General features: G+C 43.1%; 1 protein-coding gene across 1 annotated transcript in view; it reads left to right on the top strand.

Moving 5' to 3' along the window:
• Positions 1-18,445, top strand: part of PDGFRB (platelet derived growth factor receptor beta) — a 91,297-nt gene that overhangs the window by 51,811 nt on the left and 21,041 nt on the right. The window contains exons 3-10 of the mRNA XM_063120858.1: positions 3,236-3,508; positions 4,140-4,406; positions 5,314-5,456; positions 7,130-7,304; positions 7,970-8,162; positions 9,428-9,543; positions 16,677-16,803; positions 17,387-17,595. Coding sequence (XP_062976928.1) covers positions 3,236-3,508; positions 4,140-4,406; positions 5,314-5,456; positions 7,130-7,304; positions 7,970-8,162; positions 9,428-9,543; positions 16,677-16,803; positions 17,387-17,595 — 1,503 coding nt within the window. The remainder of the gene's footprint in view (positions 1-3,235; positions 3,509-4,139; positions 4,407-5,313; positions 5,457-7,129; positions 7,305-7,969; positions 8,163-9,427; positions 9,544-16,676; positions 16,804-17,386; positions 17,596-18,445) is intronic.

Here is an 18,445-nt window from a genome sequence, read left to right as displayed (position 1 = left end):
CTGCCAACTTTTCAGTGGGCTATATGCAGCTTGATGTGCAAACATTAACACATGCTCACTTTGTGAAACACTACAACCGCTATTTTCTGCCCATCGTGCTTCCATCAAAAGGCACAAGAGCAAGCCGTGCCATTTGTGGGGTGGGTGGGGGGAGTGTCAGTTGGCAATTTTGATGTACACCATGCATGGGGGAGGGAGCCTGTCTTGAATCACTTTCAATAATGTCTTGCCTTCTAGTCACATGCATCCCCCCCCCAAAAAAAAAACAGGAAAAGAAGGGGGCTGTTCAAGCACTTGGTAGGTCACAAACCATTGCCGTTGGGTGGACCGTGTTCATCTTAAAGGCAGGCCAGCTGTCTTGGTCTGCAGTAGTGCTTTGCTACACAAATGGAAGATTTCTGGCATCTAGAGAAGCTGTCTCTCTGACATCCTTCAGGCAGGGGACCTGCAAAGTAAAGATGCAGAGCCTTGGCACCCAATGAATCAACACAAACACCTCCTGTTTCTTTAAGAGCAAGAGGAATGCCAGGGCCCCTGCCTAGGTGTCCACTCCTAAACCTCATTGCTTCAAAGTCTCCATTGCTAGCTCTCAATCCTGTTTTATTCCTGCAATAATTACACCATTTGTTCCTGATATTTTATAAATGTCCTAAACATAGTGGGTTTCTGTTTCTGTATTTGTGAGGAACATTTTAGACCAGCTCGAAGCCTATTGAGATGTCAGGAAACGGTATTTAAAAAGCAGGTCAAGGTTGTTATTGTTGTTGTTGTTTTTAAACTGAAACAAAAACAAAAACACACACAAATCTGATGATGTTACGGCTTAGATATTTTGGATCTCTATTGCAAACATATCTTATCCATTGCTATTTAGTGATGTTGCTGGTTTTGTAATTATTGGGTTGAGTCCATAGCTGTGCAGAAGGGGAGGGGGTGGGGAGGCAATTTTTATCATTTCTCCTCCCTCACTACAGTCCCCTTCTGCCCCTAAACATCTGCTCTGGAGGATCAGGGGACCCACCAGAACAGTGTGTGAGGTGGTGCTGAGGGCTTCCAGCGGAAGGAGGAATCAGTGAAATCGCTACTCCGCCCCCTTTCCTCCAGGCAGGATCCTGTTTCCCTCCACCAATGGAAAGAGCCCTTCTCTTTGATGGTGGTGGTGGAGGCTCGAGGTCCAACACGTTTTTTAACATTTTTAGGCTGCCTTGACCATTTCAGTGGAAAGGTGAGATCTAAATGCCTTTTAAAAAAATAAACCTGTCATTCATGTTATGGAAGCTCATTAGGGTGACCCTGTGAAAAGGAGGACGGTGGGGCTCCTGTACCTTTAACAGTTGTATAGAAAAGGGAATTTCAGCAGGTGTCATCTGTATGCATGCAGCACCTGGTGAAATTCCCTCTTCATCAGCACAGTTAAAGCTGCAGCAACTATACTAGAGTGACCAAATTTAAAAGGGCTCCTGTGGCTTTAAGTGTTGTGATGAAGAGGGAATTTCACCTGGTGCTGCATGCATACAAATGACACCTGCTGAAATTCTTCTTTCTATACAACTGTTAAATATATAGGAGCCCTGTCCTCCTTTCCATATGGTCACCCTACCTCCAGATATTTTAGCCTACAACTCATATCTACCCTAGCCATCATAACCAATGGTGAAGGTTCCTGGTTGTTGTAGGAACTAGGATCAGAAATGGAAGGAACATGTTTATTATTGTATTTATTTGTTTGTTTAGTTAACATTCTATCTTCCCACAAAAAATGCTTCTCAAGGTAGCTTACAATAATAAGACAAGATTAAAATAAAAGCAGCATGAAAACAAATACATTAAAAGCACAATAAAAATATATAACTGTTGAACTACCTTAAGAGTGAAATCATAATCCTTTTGGCAGAAGTGTCCTTAAGACTGGTAAATCATAGATATTTCATGAAAAATAAATTCACAGCCAATTGACTGGATGTGTCTCCACCTAGTGTGTTTATCTCTCAAGAGGAAGAGCTGGGTGTTGAGTTTCAGCAATATATCCTTACCTTCCTTCTGCACTATGACAGGACGAGACATTATTTAAGGAAACAAGGGGTTTGATATTTGCTCAGTTATGATTGCATGATGTGAACAGATAATTCAATCATTATGCATGGGACAAATGGAAAGTCCCAGAAAAATAGGGGTATTTTTCCTTGCTGCAACTTGCAATATTCTAGTTCGGGTGTTTTTTTTAAATATTGAATTAAAGGGAGGGAGGAGAAAGGCTACAAACCAATGTATTTCCTACATGGCTGTTTTGAATCATATGCTTTCAAAGTCTAGGAAGCGTCTGCCATGGCACAGGTTTCTATAATGTGGTTTGTGTTGGAGAGATCTGATCAGGATGTGAAAGAAAAATCACAACAAAACTAAACATAAAATTGGCAAGAAATCTTTGGGAAATGATAGGGTGTACAATGTCTTCCTGAATTACTTCCTATGAGCCCATCGTAGCTTCCTAACTGTTGTACAGACCTCCCAATATTACTAGAGAAATGTGGGAAGGCATGTTGAAGGACTTGATATATTTGATCTTATCTAGAGGAATACTGTCTATTGGGTGTACAGCCCATTGGGCTCACTCCCAGGTAAGTGGATATAGGATTGTCAATGTAATAGTGCTTCTCATGGTGTAATTCAGCTCCCACAAGTAGTGCATTGGCCAAGGGAGCAGGAAGTGGCACCGTTTTCAGCCATAAGCCATTTCCCATTGCATAGCATGACAGAAAGGGAAAGCAAAACACTTCAGTTTAGAAATCTTCACTGAAGACTGTCCTTAGAAAGATGGAACAATCCCTGCAGATATTATCAATAGGCTGCCCATCCATATGGTATTGCCAAACCTAAGTCATTAATCTAGCATGACCATATGGAAAGGAGGACAGGGCTCCTGTATCTTTAACAGTTGTCTAGAAAAAGGAATTTCAGCAGATGTTATTTGTATGCATGCAGCACTTGGTGAAATTCCCTCTTCATCACCACAGTTAAAGCTGCAGGAGCCCTGCCCTCTTGACCAGATACAAAAAAGGACAGGAATTTTAGCCTGCTGAAATTCCCGTTTCTATACAACTATTAAAGATACAGGAGCCCTGTCCTCCTTTCCATATGATTACCTCACAAGTTGTACCCGTCTCAGCTATGAGGAACCTAACACTAAACTGTGAGCCCTGTCCAATGATTTGCTTTTCCACATCATTTCTTCAAGGATTTCCAGAAATCAGCTCCCTGGAGATCTCTCCCAGTGACAATGAAGTTATCCTCAGTCTCTACAGTGATTTTTCCCTGACCTGCTCAGGGCAGAATGAAGTTTTCTGGAGAAAGGATGGCAAAATCCCTTTAGACAGCATGCTGGAGAAAAGGGGCAGCACTTTTGTTAACACGCTGACACTCAGGAATGTAACTGGCTCCAACACGGGCGAGTATTCCTGTACCTCCGATCAATCCCCAGAAGAAAAAGCCATCTACATTTTCGTACCAGGTACTGGAGTAATTGCTCCATTTTGATTCTTTTAAGCATCTGCCTGTGCTTCTCTATGTGCATATGTGTTGGTTTCTGGGAGGCTTGAGTCTTTAGAATACAGGTGGGGAACCTCTGATCCATGGGCTAAGTGCGGACCTCCAGGCCTCTCAATTCAGACCTCCAGAGGCAATGCCCATCATCAGGCCTGCTCTGTCCCGCTCTGTCTCCCATCTACAAAGCTGATGGGTGGGACCTTGCACAAGTGGGGGAGGGAGAATGCAAGTTGGGGAGAAAATACTGCCTTGCCCAAACCACAGATAGAATCATAGAATCATAGAATAGCAGAGTTGGAAGGGACCTACAAGGCCATCGAGTCCAACCCCCTGCTCAATGCAGGAATAAAATATGACTGCTGTATTCCAGTACCACCACTAAACCTCATGCTGCCATTACATACTTAACTGTATCTGTCACTTTTGCTCATGTTGATCTCCCAACTTACAGCTAGGAGGCTGTTGGAGCAAACTCGTCTGGAATTATCTTCACAGCTATCCTGTGTCAGAAATCAACGTTTGTATTCTTTGCTACTGGATATTATCCTTCCTCTTGCTTAACTAATTGATTCCTCTCCATCCTCTTCTTTCTATAGACCCCTCGCTGCCATTTCTACCAAACACTCAAGAAGACTCATTCATTTTCATCACGGGCTATGGTGAGAGCATTATCCCATGCCGTGTGACAAACCCCAACACTACAGTGACTCTTTATGAAAAAAGGGTTAATGACCCAGTTCCTGGCACTTACGACACACAACTAGGCTTCAAGGGGCACTTTGATGACATGACCTACATCTGCAGGGCAACACTAGGAGATCAGGAGTTTGACTCTGCACCGTACTACATCTACATCATCCAAGGTGAGCCTTTTCTCAATATGGGCAAAGGGATCTGTTTCAATGTGAAAAGCTTCAGCCTTTCTATACTGTAACACAGCACCCTAGCTGTCTTTTCCAGGGCCAGTCCCACTCAATGAACAACTGGGAGGAGAACAGGTAGTAGAGAAAGGGTGGCCATGACAGAGAGGGTCTGTTTGGGGGTAGTCACCCAGCTCCATAGGGAAACTTGCCTGGCACATACATTGTTGTCATTCTGTGCCAGTCAAAAACCTTTCTGTTCTCCCTGGCCTTATAAGAATTGGTTATCTTAATCTCTGTGGCATTAATAGGGTGACCATATGGAAAGGAGGACAGGGCCCCTGTATCTTTAACAGTTGTATTGAAAGAGCCTCCTTGCTCTAAAACCAGCTGTATTGTGGACTGAACTTGGGGCACAGCTTGGACTTAATTTCATTCATATGAACTCTAAGGAAAAAGGTTTTCTGTTCACATTTTAATGTGAATTTACCTGATTTTGCAAATGAATACATAAATTGAAACTCAGGTATCCTTTAAAATTTGCATTTCTCCAAATTTTGCAATGGAGTTGCAAAAACGTTTATATTAGGGGAAAATGTACACAATATGTGTATATTAGTGAACATAGCACTGAAAAATGAATTCATATTGGGAAAACTGCTTGCAAAAACTGTATGTTTGTCAGTTGCATAGAAAAAATCGTGTAATAGGAGAAAAGTATATAAAAATGCATATGAATTTTCATGTGAACTCCCCCCCCCCTTTTTTGGATGTGCCAAACTTAAGACTGGGAAAATGAGAAACTGAGAGAAATCAAACTTCCCAGGTTTATCTATCCCTAATTAATTGGCCCTCCTGTAAGTTGTGGTTTCGCTTCCTTCCATATTAACTTGAAATTTCCCCTCTGTAGTTTCTTCCTCTCCTACCTCCCACTTCAACATTACTATCAGTGCGGTGCAAACTGTTGTGAAGCGAGGTGAAAACATAACTGTGACGTGTGCAGTGAGAGGCATTGAGTTGATCAGTTACGCCTGGCATTATCCTGCCGAGAAGGTAAGTGTGTGTGTGTGTGTGTGTGTGTGTTTGGAGTGGGATGTTTGCTTGCAGAGATTTCTCTCTCGCCCCACCCCAAATCTGGACATTGCAAGCATGCTAGACTAAATGTGAGGTTATCTTCTCTGTAGACATTTGGGCAGACATTAAAGCACAGGGGCAACTAGTGGAGTGTAATAACTGGGCCACAAAAGCCGTGTGTGCGCACACCCTCTCGCAATCAGTATATGAATAGCTTTGGGTCAAGCTTCGGCTATTGGGCGGTATAGAAATGCAATCAATCAATAATCATCACTGAATGCAATTAACGTGCATTGTTTTTTGTTATGTAAATAGCAGCCACTGGAAAGCCAGAGCAGCCTTAGAACCATGGGATGGGATGCAATGGTGAGGAGCCTCCATTGCTGGCAATGGGAGCTTCTGTGAAATGTAGGTAGCAGCTTCTGATAGATGGATTTTGTCAGGACTGAAAAAGGAGACAAAGGGTTAAACTCTTCCTCCCCCTATTATTCTGAGGCTACTCAGGCTTCCATGTGGCTGCTATTTATGTCTTTGAAAGCATTTTTCTTAATTGCATTTATGCAATTAATGGCACATCAGGTTTGTCCCTGGCATATTCCTATGATTTCTACTGACTGTTCTAAGGTACCAGTGTACAACCACTTTATCTATACAAAATACGCATGCGCGCGCAGACACGCGCACACACGCACACACACACTATTTCCTTATAGTTTTTTGCTTGGGAAGTTAAAGCATCTCAAGGGCTCAAGTGATCCAAGACCTTTCCTTGTTCCTTTGAAATGAGCAGGAGCACCGCTGGTGAAACTCTCAGTTTTGCATGATATGATATATTAGTTATATGTGGAGTGGCCCCCAAACATTAATTTGAATTAGGAATGTTTATTTTGAGAAGCATAAATCTCTGGACTAGGCACATTTAGATGTTTTTTCTGAAAGTATGTCCTAGTGAGTTCAATGAATAGACATGCATAGGTTTGTGCTGTCATGATTATAGGGTGACATATGAAAATTTTAAATAAATAATTAAACCCTGAGGACCTGGGATATGGTGGGATGGAAATATGATTGAATTCAGTGCTTGCTCAACCTCTTGGAGTGTTATCTTCGTTTTAGCTGAAAACAAGGGGTTGAATCCAGATTTAAGTGTGAGCATCTGGGCTGATGGAAGGCTGATGGAAGTCGCCAATCTAGCGAAAAATTTGTGGATGGGGAGGGAAGAAGCCTGGGGTAGCCATAGGATTCTTTGTATGGCCAGTGCCCCAGTCTCCTTCCCTACCCGCCCCTGGAATATCCCCTTTTCCCATCTAGTGCTCCATTTCCAAGCGCGGAGATGTAGCCAGTGCAAAGAGAACTGCGCTAGCTACAGGGGAAGGAGGTGGGAGTGCAGTTTCTGGGCTCCAAGACCAGAGCCCTGTTTCTGACCTCAAGAGGCCATAACTGAATAATCCTATGTCCTCCCAGTTCCTGTCCGGAAGTCACATTATTTCAGCACCAATCTGGGCCTGCTTCCTCCTGAGGACTCTTCATCATCAAATGTGCTCATTTGTTAGATGACAGGCCCCGTTCTTTTTACTTGGCTTGGACCAACCCTTCACACCCTTGAACAACACCTTTATTGCTACGTGTTTACTGTTTGCTATCCTTTGCAGGTTGGGAAGAAAGTACAACCACTGGCAGATATCCCACCAGGTGCCCGTCACTACACTAGTTCCATCCTAACCATCCACAACGCAGGCCTGGAGGATGAAGGGCTGTACACCTGTGAGGCCACTGACACCTACCATGGGCAAAAAGAAACACAAGACATCTCCATCAGAGTGATCAGTATGTTTGACAAAATATTTTGTTCATCATCAACCTGACATGTTCAAATTCCAAGGCTTCCAGAAACAGCAAAGAATTTTAAGGGTGATTTGGTTGGAAAATTAATTGGTTTGTCTTCTGTGAAATTAAAATCTTAGTAATAATTTCAAAATTAACATATACACGTATAAATTAGCATATGCAAATTATATGCAAACTGGTGTCTTCTTTTTTTGATGTTGTGGCTGCAAAGGTCCATTTACACAACATTAAAGGTGTGAATGGAGCATTGTCACCTTTAATGTTGCATAAATTGCTGCTATTTATGCAACTTCAGAAATTTGCACTTTAAGGAGCTGCCATTGTTGTATACAATGGAGGCTCCAGATGAGGGCTGGTAGACCTGCGGCTTCATTGAGTGCTCTCTGGGCTGCAAAAACACCCTCTTTTTGGCAATGCCTATGTGGCCACGTTACCTGTCCTTGACATCAGCCCTGCTGACAAGCACTAAGGTCAGAGCAAGATCCTAGCCATAGTCCTGTTCTTCCAACCACTACATCCCATCAACCTCCATAAAAGTCAAACTTGCCTTTGCCATCATGATCACTCAACAAAGATGGATGGCAACTCCAAGGAGGGTCACTCTGCTTCCCTGTGACTTTTCTGTTCCACTCTTTCCTACCTAGAGCATGGCTTTGTGACCTTCCACACTGCTTTCAATGAGACCATGTTTGCTGAACTGCACAAAAGCCACACCTTCCATGTGCGGATTGAGGCCTATCCAAGTCCAACCATCATCTGGCTTAAGGACGGTCAGCCCCTGACTTCAGAGAGCAACAGTGAATTTGCCATCAGCAGCAAAAATTCCTCCGAAACCAGGTATATGGTCTGGAATCAACCAAGCTAAAGCCTAAAGTTTAAAAGTGCATCCAGCAAATCAAGTCAAATGTTTTTCACCACCCCAGCATTTCTCTTTTATATTCTTTTCAAAATTAACCAAATTATCATTTTTAATTTACATATGCGATGCAAAAGTTTTCTTTAGCATTTCTCTGCCCCCATCCCTCGTGGAAAGGAAACGCAGCTTCAGCCTGCTAGATATTGGATGAATATTCACCAGAGTGTCCCATAACTGGCTGTACAACAAACTGCTTTGTAGTCTCAGCATGCATTCTGGGCTGAATTAAGCCAGACCACATTTTATACTCCAAGCTTTTCTACACAAGGTTGTTAATCCATTGTATCTGCTTTTGTTTTCACCACAGAATTGAGATCTCAGCATTACACAAACAGCATTTCCATTCCTGCTTTTCTGTTACATAACCTCTAGGTGCCATTGTGGTATGGCAGAATAGTGCGATTACACAACTGGAAAAAGCATTTTCTTTCACTTTCACAAATAATACCACATTTTTCCTGCTCTAAAAGCACTCGACAAAAGTGCTGTTTAAAAACAGAAGCAAAACTGGAGGGTCACAATATTGCCTAAAGAACCCATAAACAACCCTGAGTAGTGGATGACAAGCACACAACACATGCTTTGTGTAGAAAAGCTCTCTGGGATGATGATGATGATGATGATGGTGATGATGATGATGATGATGATGATGATGATGATGATGATGATGATGATGATACCAAATGCAACAGTGGGGTGTTAATTTGATTGGGGAAATTTCACAAAAGTTAAGGGAGTTTAATTCTTTTTCTCCATGCCAGTTTCTTGATCAAAGTCACCAGTTTCCTGAGCTCCTCTTTTCTCCAGGTGTGGGTAGAAATACAAGAATGAATGGGCTTCAAGACAGGCATGGCAGAGGTAGCTAACTGTTTCTTTTCACATGTCTGCCCCATTCACAGAAAATATGGCCTAGCCTTTAAACATTAAAAGAAGCCCACTGGAGAGAGGTATGGCACCCTCTGCACCTCTTGCACACGAATGCCTCTTTTTGCATTGTTCAAGCCATTTTCTGTGTTCCTAACTCTGATATCAGAAGTGAGCTGGGAATGGCTTCACTGAAGGAAATAGGGTTGTCTCTATGGGTATAAACATTTCCCCTTTGAATACAACAAGCTTTGTGCTTCTTCTGCCTGAGATGATCTTCTTTTCCAACATCTTAATTTCTGTAATTTTTTCTTTCCTCCAGGTATCAAACTACTTTATCCCTTGTAAGGGTGAAACAGAGTGAGGGAGGTTTATATACTGTGCAAGCATTCCATGATGATGACTCCAAGGAGCTCTCCTTTTACTTACAGATTAATGGTGAGCACCTCTCTCTGCAGAATTGACCTTGCACTAAATATATTTTCCTTTAGACTGGGCCAACTCAGTTTTTAGACAATGGCTACTCAAAAATCCTAGGCAGGGCTGATAGGGGTGTGGGGAAAAACAAAATTCACCGAAGTTTTACCTAATTCCATCTTGAAGCTTGTGTGCTTTTTTTTCCCCACATGAAAATTGGTGTTAATCTTCCAATGTAGGTCAGGAAATAGAAGAAACAGGTTCTCGGGATGCAAATAATTTATTTCACAAAGCCCAACACATTTCGGCCCTCAGATGGTTATAGTAGACAATCATTTTGCTAGAAGAAATTCTGCAGACTCTAACTTCTAGCAACCCCCTAAGGAAGGCCTTTGAATAAAGTACAAGGCGAAACACATCTGGCTTCATGAAAATAAATTATTTGCATCCTGACAACCCATTTCTCCTTTTTTCTGACCTGGCTTAGATGCTCTCCTCCTTTTGTTTCTGTTTTTTCATCTTTAAATGTAGGCATACAAAGTGTATTTGTGCACATTTTTAAAGAAAGTATGCATGTTTCATGCACATTTTTAAAATGTACACATGCTGTTGAACACTTTTTTTTTCTTTTTGGCCCGCAAATCACATTGCAAGCTCAGAAATGTATAGATTTTGACTGCAGACCGTTTATGTTCAGTCCAGAAAGTGTGAAATAAGTAAATCCTGATAGAAAACAAAATGAAATGAATTTCTCATACATCCCTACCACCAATGGGATTGCCACCACACTTTCACTTCTTTGCCACTCAACAAATGAGCCAAAGTAGATGTTAGGTAGACCAGAGTTGGGCAGACTTCAGGCATCAGATCTACTTGGTGTGTTACTAGAACTCCTAGATCCACCAATCAGAGGCAGATGGCACAGAACTGAAGAACAGGTGGCTTTAAGCACCTTCTGAGCCTAGAAATTTGTTTTCAGTTTCAGAACTGAACTGAGCATACAGTCCTTTCACACAAGCTCACTCCTGGGCAGGATCTACACTACTGCTTTATAACGGTTTATAACAATTTTGACAACACTTGGGGCTCATGACACATTCCATATGCAGTTTTCATACTGCTTTCAAAGGGTATATCTTGCTTGGGGTAGATCTGGCCTGCTTACCTGAAATGTTCTTTATTTCAGCCTCCTAAAAGTCATTTTGTTGTTGCTATTATGAAACAATTGGGTGTCCGAAACTTTTGCTGATCTACTGCAAATCATCCAGAAATCTTCCAGAAGATCTGATCTATGTCATACTCACCCTTGGTGTAAACCATGGTTCAATGCCTAACCATGTGGACCTTATATACAAGCTCAGTCATATTTTATTGCATTTATCACAAGTGGTAGCCCATTCATATGGAGTTCTAACATGTCTAGGATTGGTGGTCCACATGGGCATGGCACTAGTATTGCACATGAACTGGCCAGCCCAAGTAGCCAACTGCGTTTAAACATGACAGGGCATGTATCTTGGAACTTTTACACAGATAAGTCCTTTACCTACGGCCTGTGTCAATTTCTTTCATATGTGTGTATATGTGTCCTTGGTAAGACCATAAGAACTGCTTTGCTAGATCAAACCAAAGTCCAATGAGTCCATCACTCTGTCTCATAATGGTCTGGCCAGACAGAATATCCAAACTGAGCAAGAGGGAAATAGCCATCTCATTGTTTCCCCAAGTATTTGACAATCCAAGATATGCATCTCTTGAAGATGGAAGTTCCATCTATTGATATATCTGTTCCCCCCATTAATTCATATATAATCCCTATTAAAAGCTATGTAAGTGTGTAACCATCACATAGCCATGGTAATTAATTGCATAAGTCAAGTGTGGCTTAGTGGTTAGAGTGCTGGACTGGGAGTCGGGTGATTCTGACTTTTAGTCCCCACTTGGCCATGGAAGTTCACTGGGTGACTTTGGGCCAGTCACAGACTCTCAGCCCAGCCTACCTCACAGGGTGGTTGTTGTGAGGATAATGGAGAGGAAGAGGAGGAGTATTATGTATACGGCCTTGGGTTCCTTAGAAGAAAAAAGGTGGGATATAAATGAAATAAATAAATACCCCTTGTTTGTCCTGAACATATGGATAATGAATATTATCTGAGATACCCCAAGTTTGAGTGTCTTGACAGCAAGAGAGAGTGAGAGAATGTTCTCTGCTCATTCTCTCCATTCCGTTCGTAATATTTAAAACTGTCATTTTCCTCCCTTCCAGTTGTCTTGTTTCTTCAGGCTAAGTCCCCTAATGTCTGATAAATTAATGTTGATCAAATCCTCCTTAATCAAGTTTCCCCCTTTCCATATCCCATCAGTTCTACAGTATTCTTTTGACTTGGAGAAATCAGTGCACAGTATTCTAAATGTATATGCACCATTATGTAAATACATTTGGTCTCATTGGCTGACTAAAACTCGATCCAATCCCTGGTTTACACCAGGGATTGGATCTGGTTTACACCAGGGATTTATAGGAAACAAAGAGCTTTTCTAGGTGAACCTGTTAACCCACTGTATCTACTTCTGGTTTTGACACAGAATTGAGATCAGATCTCAACACAAAGAGGTTTTTCTTTCCTTCCTTTCCACTATATAACCCTAGGTGATGCTGTGGATTTGCAGAATAATGCTATAACACTACTAGCAACTTCGGGATAAAAAATAAAAATAAAAAACCCTGGATTTTCTCTGCTCCAATATAACCTGCGAAAGAGCTCTTAAAAACAGAAGCAAATCTTCTAAAGCACCCATAAACAACCATGAGAGAGGAATGATGAGAGCCTCATGTAGAAAATCCCATTGCTCCCTTGCACTAGCAGCCTTGAAGAAATACTGACATCAAGGATCTATGCCAACAAAATATCAGGGTTATGACCGTGTGGTGTAGATTCCTAAAACTGGTGCAGGGGCAAAAAATGGATGGCAGTAAAGAAGATCAGGAATAAAGAGAGGATCATGGGTTCCCATAGACCCACGTTATGCTGACAAAAGAGGTGGTGTAACTCAAAACAGTCCAATTGAACTCAACAGAGAGCCAAACTTTTACAGGCACTTCATCTCAGGACTCCAGAGACAACAAACCAACAGGAAACTCTTCTTCACTCCTGGAACTGGGGGTGCAAGGACAAAATAGACCACCACACAGGTAAGCAAGTTCATGCCTCAACATATGAATTTTGCACATCCCTCCCATATCCCCACTCCCACCTCACAATAGGGGAAACTGGGTACTGACTAAACAGCATTAGGTAATAGAAATCCTTCCCACGTTGGGGACACAACACATGGATGAACTGGGCGGGAAGAGTGAGGGCCTGCTGGCCACAAACCACCACCCTGTGCTGGTAAAGGCAGTAGAAAGCATAGCCATCTCCGCTGGGAAAACCATGCATTCCACTTCACCCACTGCTACTCATATCCCCTTTTTTTTTTGCTTTATGCAAGCAGGTCCTTGGAAGACATATGGAGAAGAACAAACAATAGCTGTAGCCAGAGGTCCACTACAAGTCCCTACAGGGGTTAGGTGAGTATTATCCCAACAACTGCATGTATCTATCACAACCTGGTGACTCCCCAAATGAAGATGGGGATGTCTAATAGAGGGCCGGAGGCATAGGAACTGGAAGCACTCTGCCTCCATCCGTTACTTGCTCATTACCATCTTCCGAGGCCAGGAACTGTTTGTCACAGTAGAGCTGTTAGCCACCACCCACCCCTGCCCCTGTCTCTCTCTTTCCAGGCAGCCTCCGAAAGGTGCAGACGCCAGGCCCGATCCCCAGCCCAGCACAATGCAGACCATAATTGAGGCCTACAACAAGACCAGCCACGGCGACAGCGACCAGTGTGAATTCACTTGTTCAACCTCATGTGGGGTTGCCAACATTTGTTATTGCCTTGCCTCTCTAGCTGCGCAAGCTGCTTGACAGACAGTTATGCAACGGGTACACACACACTTTGGCATGGGGGATGCAGTAGTAGTGAAGGCTGCCTCTGGCATTCCACTACCTGCCATGCAGCTTTCAAAGTCTCAGGGAGTCTTGCTGGAACAAGAAAGTTTGCTGGAACCCTATGTGCCCATCTTGCTTTAAGAAGTTACTCTACCGCTGATGCTGCCCAATAAAAGCATTGCTTGTTTTACAACTGTTTCCGTGTAGTGATGAGACTCTAGCTCCGCCTCCTTGTTACTCACCTTTGGCATAAAGCTCTTAATGGGTGCATTCACTGCTGCCTTTCAGAGCTCAGGCTCTTCATTTTGTCTAGCCTCCCCTAGTTATTCTTGATAAACCTTGGCGCTGGGGTGTGTAAAGTAAGGACCGTGTGTGAGAGAGAGGGAGAAGGACAGGCTGATGTGTAGGGTGGAGATAAGGGGATTCAAAGCACCATTTGCAAGGACCCCTGGAATATGTCTGTTAGTGGACTCGTGCTGATTGTACCACAATGGTTTGTGTCAATGAAGGCACTGTGGCATCTTTCTATCTGCCATTTGTGTGTCCTGTCCACGTGGGGAGACCTCATGGAGGCATTCTGCTATGGTCAAACATGAATTGGTTCCTTGATGCATAGTGACAGTAGGGGGTGCCATTGGTACAGCAAGCCATGACTGATGGTTCTGCAGTGTTGCCATGGATGCTATGGAAGAGCTCGTACAAAATTATGCATGGTGTGAAGAATGTGGCTAGGGAGACATTTTTCTTCCTCTCTCATAATACTAGAACCTAGGCTCATCCTATTGGTGGGATGGATAAAAGGAAGTGCTCCTTCACATAGTGGGCTCTCCCACACTAGAGGCATTCAAGAGGCAGCAGGACAACCATCTGTCAGGGATGCTTTAGGGTGGATTCCTGCATTGAGCAGGGGGTTGGACTTAATGGCCTTATGGGCCCCTTCCAACTCTACTATTCTATGATTCTAGTGCAAGATGAAGTGTAGTAATTCTTTATTTGCAGTCAGCAAGACCATTAAAACATCATTGAAATACAAGTATAGGAGAAAACATGAACACAGCTGAGGGATAAGACAGGGTCTGCAAAATACAATTTTAGGGAGAACAGGCCATCATATGTTATCTGGTAGAGTTGGCCAAGTTCAAAAATTTGGCCACCAGCACTGTGATTAGCTTATTGGAACCTTGAAGCAGATTGATTATGACAGACTCTTTAGAGCAGCCAGGGAAGGACTGGGAGGCAGGTTAAAGAAGGTCCTTTCTTGCCCCTTGGTAGTAGCTACATTGGAAAAGGACATGTGAAATAGACTCCACCTTGGCATTGTTGCAGGGACAACACCTGTTATTCAGTGGAATTTTGAGATATCTTCCAACAAGTAAATTAGAGGGGAGAACATCGAACCTTGCGAAAGGGAATGCCCTTCTGTATTTAGGAATATTAAGCCACCCTAAATAGGGTATTCTACTTTTCCATGGGAGGCCTGAAAGACCCAGTGCTTGAGGGGAACAAGATCCCATTGCAGCTTCCTGGAGTTCCTGGTAATCTATGTCCTATAGCCTCCGTTTCACAATTCATTTCACATTTCCTAATTCCAAGGACACCAAAAACAATGATGACAGACCTACAGAAGTAACTTTCTGCACCACAGCCTTTGTCCATGGAGATTCGAAGGAGTCTAACATCACCTTGGGGACTAAAGATTTAGTGGTTGTCATAAGGTTGCATTGAAGCCACTACTGAATAGAGAACATCCAAGCCTGACAAGGGAATTCAGGCCAGTCTCCAGATTGAGAGCAGCTCCTGCTATACATTTTGGGACTCTGAATATTAGTGTAAGAAACAGGACTGAACACCTTCTAGGGAGCTCTTGGAGTAAGGGAACCAGATTGGTGCCCCAAAAAGAATCTGGGGAACGATTTTAGCTTTGAAAACTCAAATGGCTGTTCGGAGAAATTTCCTGCCCTAAGTAAAATAAATAAATTTTAAAAATAGGTTATCACCTATTTTTTGTTCAGCTTTAGTTTTGACATATTTTTTGCAAGCTGTAGTGATGGCCACCAATTTGGATGGCTTTAAAAGGGGATTGGATAAATTCCTAGAGGAGAAGGCTATCAATGGCTACTAGTCCTGATAGTTATGTGCTACCTCCAGTAGCAGAGGCAGTAAGCTATGTACACCAGTTGCTGGGGAACATGGGTGGGAGGGTGCTGTTGCACCCGTGTCCTGCTTGTGGCTTCCTGGTCAACAGCTGGTTGGCCACTGCATGAACGGAATGCTGGACTAGATGAACTGATGCAGCAGGGCTCTTCCTGTGTTCTTACGTTCATTAATGTTGCTGGGCTTTCTGTTGTTTAAAGTATTACCAATTTGCTACGGACTGGGCTGCTGGCATTGCAGAGGATCATGACTGGAATACACTAGTGCTTCACCAATCATTGGAGCCCACAGAACCTAGGTTTGCGCTTTAACTGATTGACTGGCTCACACATGTATCAAAATTGCTAGGGTACTTCTGAATGAGCTTGAGCTGTGAAATTAATGTGCATGTAACCAACAAATCTGGAAATGGGACATTTTATATAAACATCGCAATAGGGGGTCTCAAATTATTCTACGTACAAGGTGGCTAACAGCTCATATAAAAACAGAACAACATATGAATACTCTTGAAATAATAACTCTAAAATTACATATATACAAGAGAAATGCAACCCATCACTACAATACCAGAAAACACACAAAACACCTGCCACAAAACCTTCTACAAAGAAATACGTCTTTAAATTTGGCTACTGTGACCTAATCTACACCAACCAGGATATTGCACTATGAAAGCGGTATATAAAAGGCAGGAGCCACACTACTGCTTTATAGTGGTATTGAAGTGCACTGGCAACTGTTGGGGCCCATTGACGCATACTTTATACCACTTTCATACTGCTTTCATAGTGAAATATTCTGCTTGGTGTGGCTCCTGCCTTTTATATACCGCTTTCATACCACTTGCACAGTGCAATATCCTGCTTGGTGTCGATTAGGCCTGTGTTTTCTGTTTCAGTTTACATGATAAGTGAAATGGTACTCCACTGCTTATTCCTGCCATCTCCTTCCTGCCTTTCTTTAACCAGTTATGTGTTGTGTTCTTTCCTTCAACATAACCAGTCCGAGCTAAGGTGACTGATCTGAGAGAAAACAGCAACACCACCAGTGGGGAGCAAACAGTGACGTGCATCACCGAAGGAATGCCCCAGCCGGAGGTTGCCTGGTACATCTGTGATGATGCCAAATGGTAAGGAGATCATTTTCACAGCACATATTTCACCTTTTGCTCAGAGTAGAAAAGGATGGACTTCAAGACGTTGGCATGGGATTCTCTGCATGTAACTCTCAGGAACTGCATTCCACAGATGGTGGATTCAAATCACCATGCTGCTCATGAGAGGCTTGCAATAACCACATGGCAAGGGGGACCTGCACCATATTCTCACCTCCTCATAAGAGTATTGCTATCTAGGGTGGCACCTGACCATTCCACCACCTCCCTGCAGATATCCAGGGTTGTTGGTTTTTCAAGGGACAGTCAAATTCCATTGGGACCTCAATCTTCAGTTTGGGAGGGGGGATTTCCATTTTATCTGTTTATTCTTTAAAAATAGTTGCAGTGGGCAGAGGGAGCTGATGGTCTCTGCCTGCTCCTGTCTCCCTCGCTTCTTCTCTCTTCACTTACAAGTAAACCTTATTGAGTTAAGTGGGACTTATTTCTGAGGCGTATGATTGGGCTGCAGTCAGTACGGAGAGCATGAATTTATCAAATATCTGAAGATGCTACTTAAACAAGGCTCTCTTCCGTTGGCTGATGCCTTCCAAAACAGGTGTGACAAGGAAGCCAACAGGCTCCTGGGGAACACCTCCTCTGGAGAGATGAATCTGCAAATGAATGCCACGTATCAAGATGACCTGAAGATTTACATTGTGACAAGCAAGCTGCACCTCCATGGAGTAAACGAGCCGGTCTTCCTAAGCTGTGCCACTCAAAATCTCTTGGGTACAGATTCTCAGAGCATCACCCTAGTCCCACACCGTGAGTCCCATAGCGCATGTATTGCATAACGTTTGTGTGCATGCGGATGTACTGGCATTGTAGAAATGGTGCCGTGTCTAGAACCATTGAGGTGCCATCCTTCCCAAACCAGAGGAGGCAGGAAAGTAATCAGCAACAGACTGTAGGGCCGTCTTACATTGCTGATTCATTTCCTGTTCTTCTCTTTGGCTCTGTATAGCTCTTGTTTCTCTTACGTCTTTGTTGTGTGACTACATGAGCATATAATGTGGGAGCTGCTTCACACGGCCCTGAAGGAGCCCTGGGAGATGAGATGAGTGACGATAATGGGTTTGGGTGTATGGCAAAACAGTCATTTTGCAATACACCCCAGTCCCACAATTTTAAAAGTTCTGGGTTGTGCCACATGGCTGCAGAGGCTGGGCAAAAGTAGCAATAATGTTGGCCTATAGTCAGGATTGGAATTTGGACATATGGCGGTAAATCAATCTCAGCCTGCATAAACTGAACCTGCATTTCAGCTTACTTTCAAGCTCATGTGAATTGGTTCTAAGGGGATGTAGTTTAGCCACAAGCCCCTTTTGGACAAATGTGGAGGAAAAAGCAGGGGGATGCCTAAAGACTTGGGCAAGCCCTAAGTATCTGGAATTGTGCAATGGAGGGCTAATTTTATTGTATTGTATTGTACCTCACTTTGCTGCCAAAAAGTGGCACTCTATGCAGTTTTAAGAGCTTACTATAAATATGGGGAGTCAGGCACCCCACCCAACCCTCCTTTCAATGCTTTTCTATGATGTCTAAAATGCTGTCCTGCTGTAACTATGAGCAGGAACCTGTGGGATACTCCAGGTATCGGAGTCTGGCTTCATCA

Source organism: Elgaria multicarinata, chromosome 3 (assembly GCF_023053635.1).
Source record: "Elgaria multicarinata webbii isolate HBS135686 ecotype San Diego chromosome 3, rElgMul1.1.pri, whole genome shotgun sequence".
NCBI classification, from domain to species: Eukaryota; Metazoa; Chordata; class Lepidosauria; order Squamata; family Anguidae; genus Elgaria; species Elgaria multicarinata.
This window is presented reverse-complemented; position numbering and strand designations above follow the sequence as displayed.